Source organism: Curcuma longa, chromosome 9 (genome assembly GCF_044706935.1).
Source record: "Curcuma longa cultivar G26 ecotype Majalengka, Jawa Barat chromosome 9, ITB_CL_G26_1.1, whole genome shotgun sequence".
Taxonomy (NCBI): domain Eukaryota; kingdom Viridiplantae; phylum Streptophyta; class Magnoliopsida; order Zingiberales; family Zingiberaceae; genus Curcuma; species Curcuma longa.
In genome coordinates this window covers 2,950,917-2,970,300 of record NC_133869.1, presented here as the reverse complement: position 1 = coordinate 2,970,300, position 19,384 = coordinate 2,950,917, and the positions used below count along the sequence as shown (strand labels likewise).

Sequence of the window (19,384 nt, the reverse complement as noted above, 5' to 3'; positions counted from 1 at the left end):
TGACTTATTGGACTTCCTGCTTATCCATGATCCTCGGCCCCCAGGATTTGCTACTAGGCTACTAGTCCACTTAACCGCCTAGACTTCCACCACACATCCGGTTCTCTTGACCTGCTTGGATTTTTGTCATACATCCGATCCTCCTGACCTTCCTGGACTTGCACCTGGTGCACTTGACCTTGCTAAAACTTATGTCTGATCCTCCAAACTAGGACTTGCTTTTGTCTAGCCTCAACTAGGACTTACTTTGTCTAGCCTTAACTAGGACTTTCCTATGCTCTCTGCACACTAGATAAGCTTGTCAGTATACAACATACACTTAACTTGAATCTCGTGTCATCATCAAAAATAAGGTTCGATCATCTGGTGCTTCCCTGCACCAACACTAGTTGGAGGCTAAGCAAGACAAGTCCTAACTGAAAGATAGACAAGAAAATTTTAGCGGGATCAGGGACACCAGACAGGAGGGACTTGATGGGTTCTGGTGGACCAAGATCGAGTTAGACAAGGACTAGGAGTAGATTGATCGAGGCTGAGAAGAAAGTCTAAGCAGGTTAAGGGTGATTGGATGTTTGGCGATGAGAAGTCTACAGAGTGACTAGTTCTAACTCGAGATTAGGTAAGAGTAAGTCCAAACAGATCAAAGGTGACTGGATGTTTGGCGGTGAAAGTCTACTTAGTGACTAGTCATAATTGGAGGTCGGGCAAGAAAAGTTTAATAGGTCAAAGGTGACTGGATGCTTGACGGTGTAAAGTCTATCGAGTAACTAGTTCTAATTAGAGGTTATACAAAGATAAGTCCAAACATGCCAAAGATGATCAGATATTTGACAAAAGAAAATCCTGGAGAGTGACCCTTAGGTGAGGAAGCCTAGTAGGTTAGATCTACAGGGTAAGACTTAGATAAGCCTAGTAGGTCAGACAAACTATAATTATGGCTTAGATTGATTGCTTATTGTATGCGTGTCTTGCAGAAACTTGGAACTGGAAGTGACTAAGGAAGCAGACAAAAACAAATAAATGTAGTCAAACCAAACTCGAATAGAACCAACGTCGACTAAGGTGAATCGAGTTGAACCTGCTCTAAGTGCTCGAATTTGGTTCTAGGCACTCGGATGGTCCAGGCACCCAGATTTGGTTCGAGGCACCTGGACTAGGATAAGACTTGCACTTGAATAAAATCCAATGACGTCGGATCATATCAAGTCGAACCAGCCACCCGCACAGGTCTTTATAAGCACGTTTGAGCAGCAACCTTAAATATTAATTCGTCTACAACTACTACTACTCTGTGCTCGAAAGAAAGGGTACGACATGAAGCTTTACGATCGAGAAGTTCCAGGAAGGGTGTGTTGCATTCAAGACTTCTAGATCGGTTCAACTATGAGCATTTGTGTTTTACATTGCTTTATTTATTACTCTTTGTATTTGTGCTTGAAACTGTAAGACGGATTTTTTCGTCTCTGAAAAAATTTCAAAAAGGAGAACACTAGTGGACAGACGTCTCTAGTACATAGGCCCTGGAGTATCAATCTTAGGGAGTTGGGAACCAACTAAATCCCATGTTTTTTGTTGTGCTTTTAAGTTTATTATTATTCCACTACAACAAACTAATCTGATAGATCGATCAAACAATAAAATGAAAGAACGAAAAGCACACTCAAGATTCATCCTCTCTCTCAATCCCGCAATGGTCTAACAGCAGCTACGAAGTTGTAGATGATATAACATGGGAAAAAAATTTAAGATTAAAATTATTCAGAGCCTCCGAAAAGGTTTTAAATGATATTTTTTTAGCCTGAAACCTAGTTGTTATGGGTTTCATCCCATAATTAGTTGTTTTGACTAAGCATCGATTTGATATATTACATATCCTGTGGTTCAATCATCTCAAAAGTTATGACCTTTTAAAGTTTAGGATTTAATATTTATACTACAGCAGCTACAAAACTTTAGTTACTACAACTGAGATGTCACACAGTTATAGCAGCTACAATTTCGTAGCTACTATACATTTGTATCAACTACGATTTCATAGTTACTATAATATGAATGTAAAACTCTAAATTTTGAAATATCATAACTTTTGACTCGGGTTGAATTATGAAATGTACAATACATCAAATTGAAGTTCGTTTAGGAATTTATAATTGATTACTGGATGAAACCCATAACAATCAAGTTTCAGATAAGTTTTAAAAATCCGTTACAATCAAGTTTTAGATTCAAAAAATATTATTTAAATCATTTTTGAAAGCTCCAAATAATTTTAGATAAAAAGGGGCATGTTTTAACTTTTGTCCAAAATTTTTTCCCTTGTTGTAATAGTTATAAAATCGTAGTTGCTACAACTATGTAGCAGCTACGGAACTATATTTCCTACAATTGTGTATAGCAGTTACGAAACTATAATTTCTACAATTGTATAGCAGCTTAACTGTTGTAGCTATGAAAACGCAGTTACTATAACTGTGTAGCAACTATAATTTCATAGCTGCTAAAACACGCTCAATTAGTTCAGAATTTAAGTGAGAGATGAACAGCACTGGAGGATAGTTATGTCATTTTACAAGGGAGCGAGATAACTTTTTGATAAAAAAATCAATAAAAGATGCATCGTTGATGATTCGGTAAAAAAAAAGTGCCTTTGTGGCTTTTAGCCTTGTAATATTGACTCAAATGATAGTACCATATATGAATGATAATTATATATTTCATACTTTGATTTCTACTTTGAAAATTTTTATTTCCATTTTAAAACTTGTCATGTGCATAAATTGTGATATTGTGAAAATCTTGAAATTGTATAATACATTTAAAAAAATAAATTTCAACATCCTTATAAATTAATATAAAAATATTTACTATTGTCATAGTAGATTAATTAAGAGATATTTTAAATTGACCTTATAAATATTATTAGTGATAATTTTATTTTCCTTATAAAAAAAAAGACACTTCTAATTGTCAATATAAATAATTTAAAGAACATTGATATTTCAAAGTATTATTATATCTCTAAATCGAGGCACCTCTAAAGTTAATATTAGGGACACTATAAAATATCAAGAAGGTTAAGACGATTAAGACGTCATCAAAATAGAGGATGTTTATTGATGATGTGATCAAAACTTTAATAGAATATTATAAAGATATATATGTATATTCTTAAAGAGTTTTATTCTAGTAGTGACACCACGACCAAGGTCCCAAGATGACACGGGATTGATTCAAATAGTTAGTGCTCTTAACACTAAAGTAATAGCTTCTTCGTCAATCAAGAATGTTTTTATGTTTGTACGTACAACAATTAATGACAAGAAAGTTTGAGCTATGTTGGATACATGAGCAACTCACAATTTCATTGCTAAAGATGAGCAAGTCTAGTCGCAGAGGTTCCTTCAAAGCCATGATCTCACCAAAAAGACTTATTGTTGGTGTTACCAAGACAATTATATATTCCACTTCAACTTTAAGCATCAAGTGGAAGCTTAGACTTATTATACCCATGGATGACTTTAAAAGTGGTGTTAGGATTGAAATTCATCCAGTAAGTTTCTACATTTTGTCTATTAATAGCCAATTCCATCAATATATTTGTAGGGAATAAGACGTGTGATTCTGACAGAATGTGCTGCCAAGATAGAGTCCAAGGAATTATTATAATTCAAGCAGGGTTTGAAGGCCCCTCCCTAGGTTAATTGAGCTGGTCATCATGCCTTGTGATTGATCATGTTTATGCCATCAATCAAATCCACACATGAGAACCTTACGCTATTAATCCAAGACTAAAGCAACATGGTTGACCAAAGTTAGGTTCAAGGATCAGCCTAAAATTTGTATAGACTTGTTTGACTCTGTAAAAGCTAAGGATCAACCTAAGCCCTAAGATACTAATCTATTAAATCCTATCTGAGGCCTAAGATGAAGCATAACAAATTCTAGGTAAGCTTAAATTCAGTTGACACAATCAATCTATTCAAAGTCCATCATCCAATCTCTATTCACTATATTCCCAAAATTGCATAAATAAACCTGCACACTCTATAAATCTGATCAAATCCAAACACCAAACTTATAAGAATTGTGATACTCAAATCCCAGAGCAATTGAATTACAACACTTGATTAACAACTTCATGGACGTGGATGGAAATCTTACTCTACTTTGGAGCGATACTTATTGATGAGTTCCACAGTGCTCTTATTGGTGCTCCCGTTCCCATCGCCGACGGCTGCCTTGGTCGCCTCCCTCCACTTGGCGGCGTTCCGCCTGATCTCGTCGCTCCGGCTTCCGTCCATCACCTCCCTCACGCACCTCACGACCTCCTCCCTCCTCACCAACCGAGCCTCCTCGTCCCGCTTCGCCCTGACCCCGATCCCCCACACGTCCTCCACGTACTTGGCCACCGTCGGCTGGTCGGTCCACTGCGGCACCGCCACCATCGGCACTCCGAGGCTCATCCCCTCCAACGTCGAGTTCCAGCCGCAGTGCGTCACGAAGCACGCCACCGCCTCGTGCGCCAGCACCTCCAGCTGCGGGCTCCAGTCGACGACCAGACCCCTGCCGGATCCGCCGTGCTCCTCCGCGAACCCCGGCGGAATATTGTCGGCTTCCGACGACCGGACCGCCCACAGGAAGTGCTTACCGGCGTCGGCGAGGCCGAAGGCGACCTCGAGCATCTGCTGGGGACTCGGAGCGGCGGTGCTGCCGAAGGACACGTAGACGACGGAGGCGGCCGGTCGGGCGTCGAGCCAGGCTATGCACGGTGACCCTTCGGCCGAGAGGTGGCGGAAGCCGTTTGTTACGCCGGAGGGGAGCCGGTTGTCCAGGTACGCGTACGGTATCGTCGGACCTACAGTCTTGACTGGATAAGCACTCCTCAAGCAATCTATTTGCTGCCCACAAGCATCCCACAATCACATTTCAGCACAAATCAACAACAAAGACAAATCAGGGTAATTGGTTGCAGCGAGGCGTGGGGGAAGATCGCAGGGTAATTTGTTAAAGCGTTGTTGGAGCCTGAAAAGGCGGTGCAGGGATAAACATCATTCGCCGAGCTAGACGACAAGAAGTAGGCGTTTGATGCGCACCGATTATGGACAAGGGCCCACCTTGTCATAATTGGAACAGGGCACAATGTCAGCCGTCTTATCCATTCGGCTTGCACGCACAGAAATGGAAACCTAATGGATAGCACTCAGAATAAAATCTAATCTTTCTTTGAGTTTTTTTTTTCTTTCTAACATTATTCTTTTAAGTACTAAAATTGCATTCCGAAGGGAACGCCCGCACCTCGCAGTTGTCTTAAGGAATTTTACCTTTTAGAAGAGCTTTGGTTCCCTAAATACTACAAATATTGTCTTATTATAAAAAACTTCATTTTATCGTATTATTTAATTATATTACTGTTGTTATTTTAAATATACCCCTTTTAAAAGGAATGAAATTTCCCGACAGAACATTAAGGAGGAGGCAGAGATTATTAATCAGTTAATTAATTAATTTGGGATTCAGTCACCTGAGGCTCCAATTCATAGACGGTGTTGACAAGCACCTCGTCCACCTTCTCCTAGTCTCTGAACTGGTTCAGGACCAGGTCCAAGAACTCCGGGAAGATGCTGATCCCCTCCGGCAGGAACGACGGCAGATCCCTCAGCTCCAGCCGCGGCAGCGCCGGAAGCTCCACCGCCTCCCGCACCGGCACCCCCACCCTCCCCGCCTTCACGTGGAAGTACACCAGGTTCACGGCGGCGCACTGCGTGAAGAAGGCGGCGGTGGGGATTCCGTGCCGCCGCGCGACTTCGCCCGCCCAGGGCAGGAAGGAGTCGAAGATGAGGAGTCGGACGGGGCTGGGGCCGGCGGCTTCGCGTAGCAGGTCGTCGAGGCTGCGTGAGCCGGCGCGCTCGAAGGAATCGATGTACGCGTGGACGGAGGCAGCCTCGGCAAAGCCGCCTGCGTCGTGGCCGTCGGAGATGGGGGCGAGGCGGACGGGGCCGGGGGAGGGTATGCTGGTGGTGGCGAGAAGGAAGCGGGTCGGAGTGAGGGTGGCGGCGAGGCCGTGGGCGGCGAGGCGCTTGGCGAACTGAAGCATGGCGTTGATGTGGCTCTGGTTTGGGTAGGGAATCAACACGACATGGTCGTAGGGCTTAGAATCCGCCGACATGGTCGGAATCTAAACAGGGAGTTAGAATTGAGGAGAAGTGAAGAAGAAGAAGAAGAAGAAGAAACAGCAAAAGTCAATTCATGGCAGAGTGCATGCGTGAAGTTGGGCTTCACGTTTCCTCAATCATTCATCCCCCCATCGTTTTAGAATAAATATATATACATATATTTTATAAATTAATTTAGAAATTGACATCTAATTTAAACTAAACAATAATAACAACATGTTTTCAAATACGTGTAGAACAAAAGATTCTCATCAGATTTAGAACGACCAAAGTCTTCGTCCTCGTGTTGTTCATTCGCAGATGCATCGATCTGTCCAATTCAAGTGGGATCAGTTCCAACGAGCTGCCTTAGCTTTAATTGCCGTGGAATCTAAAATGGAGCCCTTTTGGTAAAACCCTGTTCCACCAAAGTGAATGGCATCAGGATTACCTGAAGCAGTGATGGGTTGCTGTTGATCGAGGTGGCCCATGCCGCCTATTTCCTCTCCATTTGGAGACTGCAACAGTGGATGGACATATACCAATCTCTGCGCTTGTTATATATGACTGACTGCTACAAATTTTTTTATTTAGATATTTAATTTTTCTTATTAATTTATTTAAAAAAATTTATTAATCATCAAAATAAATTAAAAAATATACATAAATCTTGACCGTCCAATATTATAAAATTTTTAAATTTATCAAATATAATATAGTCTAGATAAAATTTAAATTTTCATTCTCCCAGAATTTCATCATATTTTTAGGATCGTATCATGCTAATTCCGAATGCGACTGACTCCCTCTTCGGCGAAAAATCTTTGGGTTCGACTACCACGTGAAAGGGGACCATTTTATTGTCCCAATTGTAAGGCAACATGCGGCTGCAGTTAATTGTACCGCAATAGATTAAAGACTTGCTGATAAGATGGTCCCTTCGTGGGCTACGTGCGAAGAAGACTTGCATTTAATTTTGGATCAAAATAAAAGGGGCATTTTTTATTTTTATTATAATAAAAGGTATCCAATTTTTTTTTAAAAAATAAAAGTATTTTATTATATTTTTCATTTAAAAATATTCTTTTTTGGAAGTTTTGTTAAAAATTACTATGGAATATAGTAGTTTTGAGAAATTTGATTAAAATTATTTTTAGCAGTTTGAGCATTATAAAAGTTTTGTTTAAAATTGATAGTTTTATCAAAATTAGTATGACATTATTTGAAGTAGATTTAATTAATTTTTTAAAAATAATATTAATATAATAATATTTTATGTATAATAATTTTGATTTAAAAAAGAATAATTTTACATGTATGCTATCTTTACGCCAGGATTGAGAAAGGAAAAGAATTTGGCAAAAAAACATTCTCAAAGAAAAATAAATATAAAAAACAGAAAGAAAAGGGAAAAATATTCTTAGGAAATGAAAGAAAAAAAAAAAGAAAGGAAAAGAATAAGCAAATGAATAAACCTGTGGCCATCAGCGAAGTCGTTGTCTGTTGCGACAAGATTGATCGTCGTTGCACAGGGTCGCCCACAGCTCATGGCTGCGCGAGGCGATTGTTGGGAGAGATTTTGGATAAGGAAGAAGTACAGTTCATTCTGTCCTATTTGAATAGGTAAAATAAATTTAAAAAAATATCCACAGATGAATTTTTAAATATATCTATCTATTATTTTATAATAAGTAACGAAAAGAATAAATAATCTATTTTTCATGAAATAAATATTAAAAAATTCACAATTTTTATTTTCATCTTCTAAGTAAATTAAGATAAATCATAACAGTTTTGACGTAATAGAATAAAAATATTATTTTATTTTTTAAAAAATCGGAGCACCTTAAAATTATAATAAAATAAAGGTGACCTTTTAATACTTTAACACAATGATGTTTTCTCAGACGGCACATCTAAAATTTTAAAATTTTCAAAAGACACGTGACTTTTTATTAAAGGGCGCTTCTAATTTCAATACTATCCTTATCATATGATACGACAGAAGTCCAAAGTTGCCATGTGGCACTAGAGTTGGAATGATACGGAACTATTAGGTAAGATCAAAGAGGACTAGACAAATCTCGAAGGGTAACCTGTTGGCAACCTCAGCTTTGGATCTATGGGCCCCACGCGCCGACCTTTGCTCAGTCTCATATGTCGGTCTCATCCTGGTCTTGGCTCCCAATCTCGAATTAAGAGGGTTACATGATCATCATGCATGAGATTAATAAAGTATTAATTCCCTCATCATTAAGAGGGTTGCATGAGCATCATTAAGAGGGTTGCATGATCATCATGTATGGCATGCATGTGATTATTAAATGTATTAATTCCATGGAATCCCAAGTACCAAAACACTTCATATTCCATGGTTGGATATAAAAAGGGATGAGAGACTCTTGAGAGAAGGACTTTTGGTCTTCTTCTTCTTCTACTTCTACCTTGGCCGAACCTAGCATTGTGGCTAGCACCACAATCTGGTTCCTCTTCATTTCAATGTTCGTGTGGATACTGTGGAGGCGCGAATACACTGATCGTGCTGATATTCGTCAACCTTTGAAGACAAGAGTTGCTGTCGGGATTGCGAAGGGCTCGCATCGAAGGTAACATTGATTCTAGTAGATATATAGAATCGATAAAACGAATATGGTTTCGCATGGATCTTCTGGAGGGATCCTTTTTCTGCTGCGTTTTATGCGGCTAAAATTATTTTTAGGCGCATGCAGATCCCTACACTTTCTGCATACCAGAGAAATAAAAGGGAAAGAGAAAATACCTGAGAGATCATCACCAATTGGGGAGAGATATCTGGATTTAGGGTTTAATGAGGTCGATCAAATTGTTAGTGTCGAGAGATAGGGAACGAGATTTAGGAAACTTCGAATGTTAAAAAGAAGAGGGAAAAGTAATTTACCTGGTTCAACTTATTACTTCAGCATTTACAAATTATAAATTTTATTTTGTGACTTATTATTTCATCGAATAAGTATTACAAAGTAAAATGCCACTTAAAATTAGAAGTGAAGCCCATATTTTTTAACATATAAAGTCTAAAATGATATTTAATTTTATGATTAAAGTTGATTATCATATATTACTTTGTAATTAATAATACCGAAATAATTAGTGACAAAGTGTATCAACAAAATTATACTAGTATATGCTGCCCAAGAGTCCACCTCTAATAAGATCCTTAATCATTCAGATGCATCAAACCCTTCAAATTTGCTTCATATGTCATCCTTCTATATGTTATACCTATGTATTCCATCTCTTCTCAACATCAGGTTCTTAGTCCTTCATATGCGTTCACTTATCATCCTTTGTTAGGTCATCTACAAAGTTATCGAGTCAAACCAAACAAACTAGGAATACCAAGTTAACCATATACAACCTGTCCAATCCTTGCAAACTTGATGCACACAAATTATTAATATAAATAAACTTAACTTAAACTTTTTATCAAGCATCAAAATATTCTAGTTAAACTTGATTACTTAAGGCACGATCATGGCGACAATTTATGACTATATCTTGTGATTGTTATGTATAAATTCTATAAGGATAAGGAGAGTATCAATATGTGGTTAACCTTGAATCTCATCAAGCTCAATTTTCCTTTCACATTGTGCGATGAGCAATCCCATTAGATTCCTTTGGATATAAATAATTCCTTGTCAAATTTAGATTTAAACTTGTTAAAATCTAAATATTTCATCATCTAAACTTTATTTAGAATGACACAAATAGGAGTATTTGGAGACAATTATCAACAAAGTGTTTTCTCATTGATTTTCAAAAAATTCAATTGTGAGTGTCAACCACTTTGTATTTTTCGAATTTATCCTAGATTATCAAGAAGAAAAAGACACTCTCCAGTGCATTTCTACAAAATGATATTTAGATCATTATGAATTATCAAATTTCTTTTGTCCTCAAATTTATACCTTCAATTATTATCCCCGGGTAATGGTGCCGGGTAGGACATCCAGATCGTTACTCAGGTATCTACGATTCGATCCCCAACTACGACGTATTTGTAGGAATTTTTCTCCAAATGGGAAGCGTAATCAAAGGATGCTGGGCGTCTGGGTTGGTCGCTGCGTGCGCTTTCCGATTTACTCTAGTAGTTAATGGGAAATTTTCATGGGATCAGATCGGTCATCCCAGAGATAATCAATGAAATTAACTGGGATTATCATTTTTTTATATCTTCAATTATTTATTTTATATAAAAATAGTTTTATATTTTTATAGCATATATCAAGGCTTTTGGGAAAAAGCCAAAAGAAATTCCAATTGAAAGAAAATTACAAATGGCAAGGAGGCGGCCAAAAAGTGGCAGTGACGCTCCAGTAGGCAACAACTCAATGCCTGCTTTCTTCTCCCATTTACGTGTCTCCAGCTCCATACGGGTCTCCCTCCATCACGTCACACGCCATGGTCGGCCGCCATCCCACTACTTTCCTATCCTCCTCCCCCGCGTCGGTTCCCAATCCATTGCGAATCTTCTCAATATCTATCTAATCCTTCCCCGAATCCGCAAATCTCCTCCCAATCCTGGCGCATGGTGCACGGAGATGCACCTCAATCTTCACCTGATCTGAGGGAGATCCAAAGGTATGCGTTCCGTCTCATCCTGTCTGATCATTTCCACTGCCTTTTGCTTCTCTTCATTTTTCTTCTCCTTTTGGAAAAGGAAGAGTTAAAATTTTCAATTTTGGGGGTATTGTTACTGGCCCTGACCGACCTGAGGTTGATCATGCAGCAGTATAATTGTTTTTTCTTTTTGGTCTCTTCTCTGGTTCAATGGAACAATATAAAAGATCTCCGATCGTATTTGTTCCGTTGGATTCAGGAAGGATTACCATGGTTTTCTATCGAGTTAGTTCAGGATGCTTGCATCAAATGCCAGTTAACTGCTACATTCATCTAAGCTTTATTAAGAACTCAAATGGACCTCTCTTTGTTAAGATATAGTAAGGAATCGGAAAGTAATTATATGACCTGGTAAATGATAGTCTACATATTTTCTAGATATGTTATTTTATCTCTCTCTCTATTTATAAAAGTTAGTCTTCTGCATGCTTCTTTACTTGAAGAACATGATTTCACTTTTCAAATTTCAATCAAACATTTGATCAACTAATTTCGTTCATAAGCAATCATTGGACGTCCATTGCGGATGGACTCATTGCAATCAATTCTATGATAACTTCACTAGGGAAGGGGACCACATTGCGAGGTCACCTTTCGTGGGCCCTTGAACTCATATAGTTCGCTGAAACATCTGAACTTCTCACTTTTGATTGATTCCGTCTACTCAATTTTGAGGTTTCATGGCTTCCTATTTCAGGACTAATTTGATATTCGGAGATGTTATACAAAGCCATTATATATATATATATATATATATATGAAAATTTTAAGTATTAAGAGAAGCAAGATGCAAAATGCAAGGAGAATATGTCTAATACAACTTTCAAATTTCAGATCTGTCCCTGCACATCTCAGGGGAAGTCCAAGAAGAAGAGAAGTCAATGGCATGCCTTGACCTAGATTCTCCACAACTCTTATTAAATGAACATTTGTGTGATGGGCTATTTAACCTATTTCCAGTAGGCAACACTTCATCCAAATGTTTTAGTGTTCCAAATTCATTCAAATATCAATCAACTAGTGGTAGCATTCCACCACCACCTCCACTCCCAGCTAGAGATACTTGTGGTGCAAAAAAGTATTCCAAAATTTTTAAAGATTATTGTTTTGTGCCTAAAGAAACAAGGGAGGCTTGGGACAAACTTTTCTGTGAAGGATATGAAGCTGATGTTCACATTCTTACTGAAGACAGAAATCACATTATGGCGCATTCAAGCATTCTTGTGAGTATACCAAATTCCTTATGTTTAATCTTAATTTAGTTAGTTACCATTGTTGATGTTATATATAGGCACTTATTTGTTGATGTTATATATAGGCACTTATTATCAAATGACATCTATTACATTGTTCATATAGGATCCATCCTAAAGACCTAAACTGAAAACATTATATATGGGGCTAAAAATACTTAAATAACTCTAATACCTCTAACATTCTTCCTTCAACTTAGAGTATAGATGCTATCCATGTTTAGCTTATTACATAAACTGGAAGTCTCTCATAAGAAAACCTAAACTAATATTTGCAGGTAGGGGAAACAAAGCTTTGGATGGAGCATGCAAGCATCAATTCCTTTAATACAAATCAACTCATTAGCAAGAAGCGAGGATAAAGAGAGACCCCAAGAATAATCTTTTGAATGAGCTTTTCCTTGGCATACAAACTAGAACACAACACAATAAAGAAATAGAAGGAGTCATTTGATAAGGGTCTTGCTGAAAGAATGGGAAGAGACGCTAAGAAATAAGTCATATGAGTGGGTTTCTCCCTACAGTGGTGCAGTACACGACTAACATGTGGAAGGGGAGAAGGAATACACTCAACTAGGTGTCCTATGGTCAACTATGAATAACATCATGTTAGAAACAAGTGCAAAAGGGAACCAAGTGAGGAAGGTGTCAGAAGGAAATGATGCTAGGATAAGACCGAGACCAAAGAAATCTTATTGGTTGTTGTAAAAGAACATAAAAGATTATATATTGACAATCATAGATGAAACAAAACATCGGTAGCAGTGAAAGGATAATCAAGAACACAAAAATAAACTAAGGCAGATATGAAATATATAAGAGAACAAATGCAAAAGAGATGAACAACCAAAAAAGGTGTGGTAGCCTTGTTATACTCCTAGATTTGACACCAAAGGGATGGCTTGTGCCTATTGGAATTGGTGCAGTGTCATGATGTTGGTGAACAATAAATCTATTCAATTGCTAAGGGAAAAAACAAGTGCCTCTATTGTGAACATCTGATTGGTGGATATTAGCTACAATAGTTTGGATGTAGTTCTTAGACAACTAAGAAATAGTAGAGGTTCCTAAGGATGAAGGCGATAGGTTGACAAGGTTAGAGGGCGAGGCCTTCAAGACACTAGGCAAGATTCAAGCCGAGAGGAATTGAGCCTTCAAGGGAGGAGAAACCAGCAGTGTTATGACGGAATGGAGGTGGTGTTGGTGGATAATAACATTGGAGAAGAAACGTGTGTTTCATAGACTGGATGCTAATATTGGCTCAGGGCATAATATCACACAACAAGTGAGCACACCTTAGGCCGCTAAACTCTGGGATATGCCCTAATTAACCAATAATGTTACATCTAGCTTATCAAAATGAGGGGAGGAAATGGAGGATGGCTCAACGGTCGTGACTACCATGGAGGACAAGGATTCATTTACTATTAAGCGTGGGAAGAGAGGAATGCACGAGTGAAAGAAGGCTTGGGCCTTGGCTTAACACGAAGAGGGATTCATGTACTCACTTGAGGAGGATGTAGAGAGGAGTGATCGAAAAGGTTAAAAGAGGTTGTAGTTGAAATCAACAACTTTGGATGTTTCATATGACATTTCCATAAGAGATTATTATAGATGAAACCCTTGTATAAAAGGTAGCCTAGATACTATGTTCAAGTCATAAGAATAAAATTATATTGCTTATTTTGAAATGTCATCTATTACATAGTATATAGAGACTCAATTTATAAACCCACTATGCATGACTTAGATATCCTTATAAGTTTAATGCCTCTACACTATGTATCAGAAGCCTTGGTTTGGTAAAGTAGATTGATTTACATTAATGACAAATTTCTTAAACCATCAATGTGTAATAGATATAACATTATATGCAACTATTAGTTTTAGTTATTCATAATTGACTTGTTGGTTGGTAATCACGCATGTTGGTCAGGCAAATGCATCGCCTATCTTGAAAAATATGTTAGAACAAGCAAAAATCAAAGAGAGGGTTCAAAAGATAAAAATACCAGGAGTGGCTTCAGAAGCTGTTCGTATATTTGTGCGATTCCTTTACTCTGCTTGGTAAGTGTGTTTTCTCTTTAATTTTATAATTTCTCTATTTTGCAAACTATTTGCAAACTTACATGCATTTATGCCCTCGTTATCATTTATTTGACATTGTTGTATATCATTTCATAAATTTCTATGAAGGGGATTGGGGAGTAGAATAAGGCATGCAATCTATGAGGTTGTATGTAGGGAGAATGACATTATTTCAAAACTTAAGAGGAACTCCCATAATATGAAAATTGATGGAGGACACTTTGGCTTGAGACAAAGGATTGAAAATTATGAAATAATTATTCTTTAGCATTGTTGATTTCCATAGCTTTAATAGACACCCCAAATTAAGTATTAGAAAAACAATAGAATGCTTTTCCTATGAGAAAAGTCATCATTCTAGAGCAGTCATCTTGAAGGCAACAAAATACTTGAAGCTATAATTATTCCAAATATCTTAATGTAGTAAAGAAAAAGAGTGATTTTGTAGCTGGTGGAAAGGAGGATTGAGAATATTGTTTTAACTAATAGGACTCACATTCAAGATTCTAAAAATTGGACAAACTAAGGACACTACCTTTATTGGGTTCAGTGGCTAGGATGTCCTAGACGATTATAGATTTAAAATGGAGTGGAGTTGCCACCAAGTAGATGAATCCACAACCATAGTCAAATGACTTCAAAGCTCTTGCTCTATACCAAGGGCTCTATGTGAAGTAGAACCAATAGTAGGTTATCAAAAAAATGGCAAGTTAATGAGTTTGCTACAGGATACTAAGCTCAAAGAAAACTTGGGTATAAAGGAAATTGAAGAATGTGATAACGGTTTTGGAATGACTTGATCAACACCTTGAACAAATGAGAGGGATCCTCTACAGAGCGAAACTCACAGAATGAGATGAAGGTTTAAGATCAATAAAAGGAAAATATTATTAGACATATTCAAAAGCTCCTGAATCTTGAATTAAATTTTTGACCGATGAATATTTGTCATACAAGCAATAGAAGTACCTAGAGATGACATAGACTGAGATGGTGCACTTATGCCACCAAAGGAAGCAATTTTATTTCTAAATTGGTGTATCAACCATGATCTGAAATCGTGTACTATGCTAGGCAAAACGATTAAAATATATTGTTCCAATAAAACATCGAAACTCGATACCACTCGACATTGAGGCTCAAAATCTTTAGCCGTGTTGTAGTTTCTATCTTTGATCGGAAAGATAATGTTCCAATATCGTGTTGATGCTTTGATACATAGTGTCAATGATAGATTGGAGGTTGAAGGAGATGAAGCAAAGGAATGAGGTATTATCTGTGTTAAGTGGTATCGAATTTCAGTAATTTATTAGAATGATATGTTTTGACTGTGTCGCCCTACATGGTACAAAATTTAAAATCATGTTTGGTACAAATAATGTCTCCTTCCTAAACTTCATCTCTTTCCTTCTTCAACTCCAATTCATTACCGGTTTCATGCATCGAAACATCGGTATGATACCGAAATAGTATTGTTCCAATCAATGACCTAAACTTCGGCATAGTTTCAAATTTTGAACCTTGGTATCAACAATGTGACCAGTGCTAGAAAGCATGCCCTCAAGATAGCTAGCATGGAAATTATACTTTAGATTGCATCATTGATCATCCTCCAGGACATGAAGAGGAAATCACAAACAATTTATGCACAAGGTCTAGCGGCAGATCGGCACTTCTATCTGCAGGAAAAGTGAGGTCGCCATGCTGAATGATTTAAATCAGATTCAAATATTAGCAAGAACTTGAAGAAGTGTCATAAAATGTTCAAGGAATAAGAATCACTGCAAAGGAAACATAGAAGAACAAATCTAAAACTTGTTGGCTGAGAGTTTTCTATTGGACAATCTGTAGAATGGATAGTGGGCCTGAGCAGATGTATGAATTATTAGCTGAGAGTTTTCCTGATAAAAAACTAAACAAAGATGAACAAATTTGCATGAATTTAAGAAATACAATAATCTACAGCAGTAGATTACTACTGCTGGAAAGAACCAGTTGGGATTGATTCTTCAGGTTAGAATCTCTGCTGGAAATAATTGACACAGATCAGATCTACTGGTGCTGCATGGAGAAGAAGTTAGAAATTTTACAGAGACCAGAAAACTGCAATGATGATGGAGAAGATTGCAATTGGGCAAGAAAAGAGAAATTGGAAAGAAACTCTTTTAGAAGGTGGATGGCTTTAGAGAAGCTTGTATCACGTGGGACTTAATAGCACCAAGAAAAGCTCACAGAAGAGTCGATGTGCAGGAAGAATCTCGCATGGCTCATGTTGGGGTGATCCACTTGGGAGATAGAAGATCTTGAAGAAACAGTAAGAAATTGGAAAGAAACTCTTTTAGAAGGTGGATGGCTTTAGAGAAGCTTGTATCATGTGGGACTTAATAGCACCAAGAAAAGCTCACAGAAGAGTCGATGTGCAGGAAGAATCTCGCATGGTGAAAGACTCAATGAGGAGGAACTCATTAATGGGATGAAGGCTGGTATGCAAGAATTCCAGCTCTAATACTATGTTAATTGGGGAAGTTATAAGAGGTATTTTTCCTTAGGTTGTTCCTCCATCTTGATATAGATTACCATTACACTTCAGCCCATTGTGTTATAATTTAATCCTCAACAAATTCAATACTAACAAATCAAAATTTGGACACAAAACTTGCTTGCATAACGAACTTTAGTAATTAGCCTCTTATGTTAATACTTGAATCAACTTACTTAAAATTCCATTTCTGTGAGCTTTGTACTAGTTTAATTTGTCATCTGGTGGAATTATAAGAAATTGTACTCTCCAGAAGGTCACACTTATATTTTTGCCTAAGAAAATAAGTACTAATTTTTCACAGATTTGTAATGAATGATAGCTTAGAAAGTTCAAATTAAATTGGCAAACATATTTAGTGTTAGCTTCCATCTCTCTTTGCAATTTGATGTCCATGAATCACGTTAACTAAGCAAATATTTGTTTCTTGAATCAAAAATTCTGTGATGTTGCTGGGTTTTGTATTCATTTTATTCTGTAAATGACATGTGGATCTTAGTTCCAGCTTCATTATGCAGCTATGAACCAGAGTTGATAAAGAAATTTGTTCTTCATCTTCTTATGTTATCCCATGCATTTGCAATCCCATCCCTGAAAAGGACTTGCATCAAACTATTAGAGCAGGAGTTATTGACCACAGAAAATGTCGTGGATGTGCTTCAATTGGCTCAGCTATGTGACGCTCCTCAGCTCTCTTTGGTATGCACACGACTAATTACTAAAGATTTGAAGTCCATCTCAGTCTCGGAAGGGTGGAAAACAATGAAGAAAACCAATCCCAGCCTAGAACAAGCGCTTCTTGAGTCTCTTGTAGAGGACGATTCTGTAGGCACTTTCATCAATTGTTCTATCAAAAATTATATATTCTGTGATTATTCTTGTTGGCTGAACTAGTGATTCAAACATGGTTATGATACAGATAAGGCAGGACCGAATGAAAATGTTGGAAGAAAGAAAAATGTACAAGCAATTACATGAAACAATGGAAGCTCTTATTCATATTTGCAGAGATGGATGCCGAACAATTGGTCCTCGCAGCAAGATGCTTAAGGATGATGAAACCATCTGCAAATATGCAGCTTGCAAGGGACTTGAATCGCTTGTTCGCCACTTCTTCAGTTGTCCACTGCGAGTCCCAGGCGGATGCACACAGTGCAAGAGAATGTGGCAGATTTTTGAGCTGCACTCGCAGATGTGCTCAGAACCAGACTTATGCAAGGTTCCCCTCTGCAGGTTAGTGTGTTTAGCAACATCAACATTAGCACTATTTACCCATTGAAAGATGTTCCAAATTTTAAGTGCCTTTTTGATATATATTTTCTCCTCGCTAATGAATTTTAATCATTTATTTGTTTGAGACAAATTGAGATAGCACGGGGGGATGTACTTATTCGGAACCACATTAAAACTTTTGAATGTAGTTTAACTTGGCTGAAAATTTTCTCAAATGAATTAATTGCTGTTATTTAGGGGTGATATAACTCAACCTTGAATTGGCAGGCATTTCAAGGATAAGATGAAGCAGCTGAGCAAAAAGGAAGAACACAAGTGGAAATTGCTGGTCAGTAAGGTAATGGAAGCAAAAGGTACAATTAGTTCCATCTCCTCACGGAGACTTCTTTTAGAGTTGAATAACAAAGAGCATAGTAGTTATGGAAGATGAGATAGAAATCGGTTGAATGTTGAATCTGGATGTGCTATGCTTCCAAAGAGTGGTCTGTGAAATAACTGGGTCAATCTTCAAAAGAGCAATTTGCATTAACTGTAAAGAACAAATTAAGAGCTAAGCACAGGTGGAAATACTAGTTTTTCGAGTGCATCTTTCCTTGTCCCCATAGATCAATGCATATATTTTATGCTTTTCTGTGTGATTTTGCAACCATCTACTTGCTGATTGCAGAACAGAAAAATTGAACGACTTGTTTAGTCTTTGTTTTTTATTTTCAGTTTGTTTATTAAGGAAAATTGTTCATGAAAAATGAGTTCCGTAGCATTTTTTTTATGTGAGGAACGAGTTGGATAGTAATTTCTTATTCTTGTTAAAGATTATGCTTTAAATAAAAATAAATTTGACTTCGGGAAGTGCAAAAAGGATGGCAAATATTCTTTTTAGTTTGATAATTTTTATCGCTTGTAGTTCAGAAAATGGAATTGATTTTAAGCGGTGGAAGAGACCTGACGTTGTGAAGCATTTTAGAATTTTTTGTTTTCTGTCTTACTCTTTGAAAAATAGTTTTTAAATTGTTCTATTGAAATTGAAAATAAAGACACATTTCACTTATTTGTAAATTATAAATAGATCACTCATTTATAATTCAAACTTAAATCTACATATGTCAATTTTGTGCCGTGTAAATGAATCTCGTCTCAACTTGTATCATTGATCAATGGCAAACAATGAAATGAAAATGAGTCTCTTAGAGTTTTATAATAGAATGTTATAAGAGGATGCATCAGTGGCATAATATCATTATTGGGGTAGGAATAATTCCTCCAATTTAGTAGAACATAAGAGGGAGAGAGTAAATTTTTAAAAATTTCTAATCTCACAAATAATAAAAGGAAGTGATCCGATAGAAATTTATCACTGAGGTGAAATACTAAGATAGACAACAACAAGGTGGAGGCTGAATATTAATTTGGCACATATGGTCGCCCGATCAGATTAATAAATTTATATTTGATCGAAA

At 37.2% G+C, this 19,384-nt stretch overlaps 1 protein-coding gene and 1 pseudogene across 1 annotated transcript; one reads left to right on the top strand and one right to left on the bottom strand.

Moving 5' to 3' along the window:
- Window positions 1-4,021: 4,021 nt before the first annotated feature.
- Window positions 4,022-6,279, bottom strand: LOC141834337 (crocetin glucosyltransferase 2-like; annotated as a pseudogene).
- Window positions 6,280-10,627: 4,348 nt separating this feature from the next.
- On the top strand, window positions 10,628-18,508 carry LOC141834859 (BTB/POZ and TAZ domain-containing protein 3). The gene is made up of 6 exons (XM_074722240.1): window positions 10,628-10,775; window positions 11,649-12,037; window positions 14,004-14,134; window positions 17,213-17,519; window positions 17,614-17,927; window positions 18,195-18,508. The coding sequence occupies exons 2-6, from the start codon at window positions 11,696-11,698 to the stop codon at window positions 18,355-18,357; spliced, it is 1,257 nt and encodes a 418-aa protein (XP_074578341.1). The 5' UTR covers window positions 10,628-10,775; window positions 11,649-11,695; the 3' UTR covers window positions 18,358-18,508.
- Window positions 18,509-19,384: the final 876 nt, after the last annotated feature.